The 8129-nt window shown below is 43.1% G+C and overlaps 1 protein-coding gene across 1 annotated transcript in view; it reads right to left on the bottom strand.

Annotated features, from left to right (window-relative positions):
* The window catches only part of DISC1 (DISC1 scaffold protein), a 191265-nt gene that overhangs the window by 179641 nt on the left and 3495 nt on the right, over positions 1-8129 (bottom strand). The window contains exon 3 of the mRNA XM_035899688.1: positions 4717-4786. Within this exon, the coding sequence (XP_035755581.1) occupies positions 4717-4786 (70 nt within the window). The remainder of the gene's footprint in view (positions 1-4716; positions 4787-8129) is intronic.

Here is an 8129-nt window from a genome sequence, read left to right on the forward strand (position 1 = left end):
CATGAATTTTCATTGCCAAGATAGGATAGGTTTTGCCACAACAAGCGTAAATTTTTATATATCCCAGCTGCCACGTTGGACTGATGAGGAGTTGCTCTGATCTGCTCAATGACCTTCACTGGAGAACCCTAACTGTGAATATAATCTGACTGCACATGGAAGTTACCATTCCCTACCAGTTGCAAGCAGTGAATCTATACGGTCACATTCCTGCATACAAGGATTAAGATAAATAAATAAATAAAAGCAGTAGTTCTGCAGGAACTTATTTCTGAGTAACAAGATAGCATGTGAACCAGTAGTGGAGTTTGGCAGCAAGACTCAGTCCTGACACCGAAGTTACCAATCCATTTGCCCCTTGCACCAAGCAAGGTTGAAGAGTTCAAGAAACAAAGAACAAGAACAGGGTTTTTAAATGTTTGGGCAATAGATTTGTACTGAGCAAAATACACTTGCTTCCACTGCAAGCACAACTCCCACAGACACAAAAATATGCTGCTTTTTTTTTTTTTTTACCTCCCGTATTCAGCAGTGTGTTTAACCTTGGAGCTGTCAAGCTCCATCATGAATAATGAGCCATGACAACACTCCAAGTGATCCTTGGAGAACAGACCAATTTTTACTATATGCTATGCAAAGCAAAACAGTGTTATCATATTCCCATGGTACTGTACCTGCTTTCAAAATATACAGTAATGTGGCCATCAAGAGGAGACCACACGTAAATACAGAAAAAAGGCTACATCCTGATATTTCATTACCTACAAACACAGAATGAGCAATAAAACATGTAACATCCTAACGGTTCCCATTTAAAATTAAAGCAGGACTGAGAAAATTTGTCTCACTGAATATGCATTTCACACAAACATTTCTCAGCCAAGGAACATCTGCATTTGAAACAACCCATGGTTGCTACCATATGAAGAGAGAGCACCCTGCAGGTCTCTCAGCACCATGCTTGGTGACCTCCAGCCAATGAGCATGAACATGGGACAGGAGGGTGGCCTCTGCCCCAAGCAGCGCCCCTGTGCTCTCAGAACAAACATAACCCCCCCACATACATATGGCACTGCCAGAAAGTATAGGAAGAAACTGTAGTTGCTTGAATGACTGATTGAAGCTCCTCTACACCAACACCCTAACCATGCCAAGGCAGGTCTTTAAGAAGGCAAAGCACAGGTAAACAAGCAACAGCAAAAGCCATTTTTGCTGTGCACCTCCCAAGCTCGAGGACAGGAGGAAGACAGAGCAAATAGATTCATCTACAAAAGGAAAAACTAGGAAGAAACAAGGTGAAAATTTAAACAGGCATTCACTTATCTCCTAAACAGCAATGAAGGGTTGTGGTTTCAAATATCCCTTAAAAAAAAATCATCACCTGCTTAGGAAATAAATGCTAATTACTAATTAATTCATTAATATAAACCTGGAAAACACACATGTTCTCTAATAGACCCAAGCAGCAAGCATCTGTTCTGTGTTTCTGTGGGGGGGGGGGGGGGAAATACATCCTTATTCCTGACCTGTTTGCAACAAGGTATTTGTTCGTGGCTTTGTAGTGGGAAAAACTGGCTTTATTTCTGTGCCATTTCCTAGTCTCGTTGCCACAGCTGAAAACACAGTGCATCACTTTCCCCTCTCTGTAGGGGCACCACTTCACTTACACCTCAGTTCCAAAAGTTACTATAAACTATGGGAGATTTCAAAAAACTCCGGAGAGCAGAAAAGCAGCTATGTCAGACAGTAGATGCTCGCCTTTCCTGAAGTTGCTAAGTTGCAGCGTCAGGCAGCAGAAACCAGCCCTGAGCACTTTGAGGAGTTGTAAGTGTTAACACATCTCCCTCCCACTGATGGGCTATTAAAAACCAAGCCCTCTATCGCAAGACTGGATGGCTCTTGTCTATGGCTGAAGTTGCAGAAGAGGCTCTACCACTGAAGCAATACTACGGTTACACATAATAATAATAATAATAATGATGTATTTATTGACAATTTAGTTTTTCATTTGGGGATATAGCCACCCATACCCCACCTCCACCCGCTCTCCTTTCCTACTCACCTCTTCCACATACAGGGCATTTCACAGCTACTCACATCACACCAGATCTCCCCTTCCCCTGCAGCACTCCCAAATCAGCAAGACCCACGCTACCACCACACACAGTACTACCACAATCTCCTGTCCAAACCAGTTCTGCTCTTAACAAAGAAGTTGCTCTACACTCAAAGAAGTCCCCAAAATTACAGGGACAGTAATTTTCTTTTTAGCGTTACAGTTAAAATGTCCTCAGCCCTCTGCATACACCATGTCGGTTTCTCCCATTCCCTGTTAATGTATTTCCATTTACGCCCTGCATCACAGCTCTGCACATTTAAGAATTCCATTCCCTGCTAGCAATATTTGGCAATAAGATCCCTTTAAAGATGGCTAATTACAGACTTCACTTGAACAGAAATTGGTACTGGGCCAATCTGTAAGCTCTTTAATAAGCTTTCAAACTTCACGTCACACCAGGCAAGACTTTGCTCTCCACCAGAAGCAGCAACGTAGCTCTAAAAGCAAAGGTGGAAAGCTTGCCACTGCAAGAGGAGGAGGGAAGGTCACAGCTCTAATTCTCTTTGCAACACTGCAGCTTCTCCACGGGAGTCTTTCCCCAGAGATACGCTGCCTGTGTTTCAGAAGAGAAAAACTAAGGAAGCCAGTTCAGAAATCATGAAAATAACAAAAAGTAGTCACAAAAAAAACCCCCGCCTGACAGTTGCATCAGAAGAAGAACAAAGACCAGTATGACAGAAAGTGGGTCAAGGGCTCAAAAATTAGGAACTGATAAAATTAAGAATGCACGGTCATGTATCACAAAGGAGCGTGGCATTTTCTGAGAACGCTTGTGTGAAGATGGATTTCAAAGGGATGGAGGAACCCAAGGCAAAGTCTCAAGCACCTCAGTACCTAATCCCATACCAGGACAAATGCTTTCTGCCTATATATGCCAGACTTAGCACGGAAAACAGCAATCCCACCTGCAGATGCTCCTCTCCACCTTTGTACTGCTGCCACTTTTGCTCTCTGTAAGCTGTGCCCACACCACCTGGTGAAATCACATTTCAGCCAGACCGTTTTCCTGAGGGGAAATTAATGCAAGACTGCAAAGCGCCCTCCATGCTATCTGCCTGATAACTAGGGTGGAAACTGAAAAGGGCAATTGATAAAAGTGATGGACAACATAAAGATGGTCCTGTTTTGAAGACACAAAACTAGCACCCAGGAAAACTACACAAGAGCTTTCTGTGCAAGGTTAGACAAGTCATCATTTTCCACTGTGGTCAATGACTACATGGCATCACGTGCAGATGTCACACCTGATACACTAAGATACTGCTGTTGGAGTGGCTGACTGCCCAGAGAATCCCAGCTGGAATCTGTGGGAACCACGTGCACTGAGTACACAGCTGTCGGGAAGTCTCCAACTGGGAACTCAACCCACATGCACTTAAAAAAAAGAAGAGTTATGAGTGTTACACATGTAAAGCATACACATCAATAATGTCTATTTGACAGAGATTAAACCCATGAATATCTACAACATTCTTTAACTTACCTAAAGGGGTTCCCCACTGGGAGATGCCACACTAAAAGAATGACTTGTGACAGTAGCAAACTTTTCTCCTCTCTATAGGCAAGCCTTTAAGAGGCCAACAGAACCACTCTCGCAAAAGGGCTACACACTTACTCCCTAGACACTATTAACACACACTTTAATCATCTTGGGGGACACCTTTGGGGGCAGGGAAACAGAGCCATGGTACAACTGCAAAGCTTCACACATTAATTTTGAAAGGCAAACTAGAAGTCTGACCACTCCCCAACCCCTAAGAGCCGAGAATAAAAAAGTGGCAGGAAAGGAACTTTTTTCAGACTTATTCTCTGAAGTACCCACACAGATTTTACTGAAACATTTGCAGGGCTTCCCAACTGAAGACAGATCTAGCAGGAAGAATTTAATCTAGAACCTCAAGACTATCAAAATATGAGTACCTGAACATAGACTACCGTAACAGGAAACAATAAGAAACCCCAAATGTGTGTTAACAGATGCTCCAATTATCAATGCCCGCACACACAGAGCTTATCAGAAGCACCAAGGCATTTGAAAGGAAAAGCACTATTCAAATACAGATATTTGCCAGCAGCTGTATCGCCACCATATTCTCTAGCTGGTCTTCAGTCACCTCAGTGGACATCAAGTTAATCCCACACAATTTCATTCACTTTTACAATAGCTACTGACCTCACTTCCACGTCTGAGCCCTGCTGTAGCATCATGACTAAATGTGGCAAGCAACAAATCAGACTCTCAGCAGCAAGTGCCTGTTGTTTCTCCTTTCAAAGCTTTCATTCATTTCTGGATTTTTTTAAAGCCATGCTGCTTCAAAACAGCTAATCCAGATGGTGGATATGCAGATTTCAACCTTCCCACATGGCAATGTGGCTCAAGAAAATAAAAACTGTTGCTACCTGCTGCTGACCTACTTCGTTCTTTAATTTGTTTCCTGCCATACAACAGAATAAACAATACAGTTAATTGAACTAGTCTTCCACACCTAATCATCACTATGTAGCAAATTTAAAATAAAATTAATAGAGGAAGGAGGAAGAAGCTAAAAAAAAAAAGCCACATGATCCAGTGGTGGGTAGGAGGGAGCAACTCTCACCTCTGTCATAGTCATCTTCCTCTATCGCTTTTTCCTGAAGCCTCTGAAGCCGTAAGATCAAGGATCTTATCTATACAAAGAGAAAAAAGTGAATAATTAAGAAGTTGCATTTAAAACTATTTAGACTATTAACCTCTACATAATATAAATTTAATGGATTAGTAAATCACTAGAATGGCCCAATCTTGAGAGTTAAGCCCAACATTTGTTAAGTGAACAGACCTATCTGGAAGTCAGCTGAACTGCAGCTACTTGAGCCAAGCATGGCTTTAGTCCAAACACACAGAATAACAAACAATATTTCTTGAAAAGCAAAAAAGAGATCATGTGATTGTAGGATATTTTTCACCCTTTGAATAAAACAAAGTAAGGATTATTAGAGGATTCTGTCAGCATGACTTCTACTCTTGATCATATCGTGCTCAGCAGTGTGTTCTTGAGCCCGTTCTAACATTTTTTTGCCTCTGAGTTTTGCACAGAACAAACCCAGAATTTCCATATGCAAACCACATTTTCTTCTGTAAGTAAAAAAAGATACGCAATATGAATATTTTGGAACAAGTATACTCATGTCATCATAGAATCCTTTGGTTGGAAAAGACCTTTAAGATCATCAAGCCCAACAGTACCTGCCCACCACTAAACCATGTTCCTAAGCACCTCGTCTACCCATCTTTTAAATACCTCCAGGGATGGGGACTCAAACACTTCCCTGGGTAGCCCGTTCCAGTGCCTGATAACCCCTGAAGAAATTTTTCCTAATATCCTGTCTAAACCTCCCCTGGCACAACTTGAGGCCATTTCCTCTCGTATTATCGCTTGTAACTTGGGAGAAGAGACCAACACCAGGCAGTTGTAGAGGGCAATAACGTCTCCCCTCAGCCTCCTCTTCTCCAGGTTGAACAACCCCAGTTCCCTCAGCTGCTCCTCATAAGACTTGTGCTCCAGACCCCTCACCAGCTTTGTTGCCCTTCTCTGGACATGCTCCAGCACCTCAATGTCCTTCTTGTAAGTGAGGGACCCAAAACTGAAAACAGTATTTGAGGTGCAGCCTCACCAATGCCGAGTACAGGGGAATGATGACTTCCCTGGTCCTGTTGGCCACATTGATACAAGCCAGGATACTTTTGGCATTCTTGGCCACCAGGGCACACTGCTGGCTCATATCCAGCGGCTATCAACCAACACTCCCCAGGTCTTCTTCTGCCAAGCAGCTTTCCACTCATCCCCAAGCCCGTAGTGTTGCATGGGGTTGCTGTGACCCAAGTGCAAGAACTGGCACTTGGCCTTGTTGAACCTCATACAATTGGCCTTGACCCCTTGATCCAGCCTGTACAGATCCCTCTGTAGAGCCTTCTTACCCTCAAGCAGATCAACACTTCCACCCAGCTTAGGGTCACCTGCAAACTTGCTGAGGGTATGCTAAGTCCCCTTGTCCAGGTCATTAAGAAAGGTGTTAAACAGAACTGGCCCCAACACTGAGTCCTGGGGAACACCACTTGTGACCAGCCCCCAACTGGATTTAACTCCATTCACCACCATCCTTTGGGCCCAGACATCCAGCCAGTTTTTTTACTCAGTGAAGAGTGTGCCTGTCCAGGCCATGGGGAGCCAGTTTCTCAAGCAGAATGCTGTGGGAAGCAGCATCAAAGGCTTTACCGGAGTCCAGGTACACTACATCCACAGCCTTTCCCTCATCCACTAAGCGGGTCACCTCGTCATGCAAGGACATACGGTTGGTCAAGCAGGACCTGCCTTTCATAAACCCATGGTGACTGGACCTGATCTTTTGGTTGTCCTGTATGTGCCATGTGACGGGACTCAATATGACCCACTCCACGACCTTCCCTGGCACAGAGGGCAGGCTGACAAGCCTGTAGTTTCCTAGATCCTCCCTCTGGCCTGCCTTGTAAATGGAAGTCACATTTGCCAACCTCAATGCATGGCACAGAAAACTGTGTTCACATGCAGCCAGTGAAGTTTCCTTAAAATATAGTTTAGGCTCACCTACATAACATTGATGGTTGCATTTTCAGAAATGTTCACATTGCAAATACTAGATGGGGAAAAAAACCAAAACCAAACCACCTATAGCACATAGAGAGTGACCTTTCATACCCAAAAAGAAACTCTTACCATAATACAGTTTTATTTCAGAAGTTACTGCTTCTCTTTGTTAACATGAAGGATCTGAACCAAAGTTCTGAATTTGCTAAAAATTCATAAGGCCAGGTGTGCACTCAAAGGCCATTACAAGTTTTTACTCTAGAATTTGGTTATAAGGTAGGCAGCCCTCTCCTCATTGCTATGCCAGGCACAACCTAACATGGCTACAGTTACAAGCCTGAAAAGTGTTTTCTTATTAAATTTATACATGACCAGTACCAAACAAGCTATTATCAGCACTGAAAAGGTAGGCCTGGAAAAAGAAGCAGCATATATTCTTATTGCTCAAAGCCTGAAAGTGCTTGGGAAAGCATTTTCCAACACAAGAAAATCCACACTTCAGACATTCTGCACTTGCAAAAGATTTCACTCCTCCCTGAAACTTTCATATTTAAATTCCTATATTTAAACTCTAAATTGCCTAGAGAAAAATAAGTACAGCCAGTCAACAACTTAAGAGAAACACTCAGTTATTGTGGCTACACAATCAACACACAAATTAGACAAGACATTTAAATTAATGGAATCCCTTCTAAATCATAGAATCATAGAATGTTTTGGGTTGGAAGGGACCCCTAGAGGTCATCTAGTCCAACCCCCCCGCAGGAGCAGGGACACTGCTAACTAGATCAGGTTGCTCAGAGCCCCGTCCAACCTGGCCTTGAAGGTTTCCAGGGATGGGGCCTCCACTACCTCTCTGGGCAACGTGTTCCAGTGTTTCACCACCCTCATTGTAGAGAACTTCTTCCTTATATCTAGTCTAAACCTACCCTGGTTTAGTTTAAAACCATTACCCCTTGTCCTGTCACTGCTGGCCCTACTAAAAAGATTTTCCCCACCTTTCCTACAGGCCCCCTTTAGGTACTGAAAGGCCGCAATCAGGTCTCCCCGCAGCCTTCTCTTCTCCAGGCTGAACAAGCCCAACTCCCTCAGCCTGTCCTCATAGGAGAGGCATGTGAAAGTGGACTAGTCAGAAAAGAACTATAAAAAACAACACCAGAAAAGAATAAAAAAAATGCTTGATTAATAATAGGCTATAGGATGCCCTAGAGGAAAAACTAAAGCAAAGAAAAAAAACCCCAACATCGTATATATTCCCTTTCTCTCAAGGCTTTATTTTGTTTTTCACATCCTGAAAGTCCAACCTTTTTTCTCTGAGGCTAGTGAGGAACACATAACATACTGAAGGGAGGAGCTCTGAATCTTCACCATAAATTATCTTCTGTATTTTATGCCATACTTTTGAT

Source organism: Egretta garzetta, unplaced genomic scaffold (genome assembly GCF_000687185.1).
Source record: "Egretta garzetta isolate BGI_Z169 unplaced genomic scaffold, ASM68718v1 scaffold118, whole genome shotgun sequence".
NCBI lineage: Eukaryota > Metazoa > Chordata > Aves > Pelecaniformes > Ardeidae > Egretta > Egretta garzetta.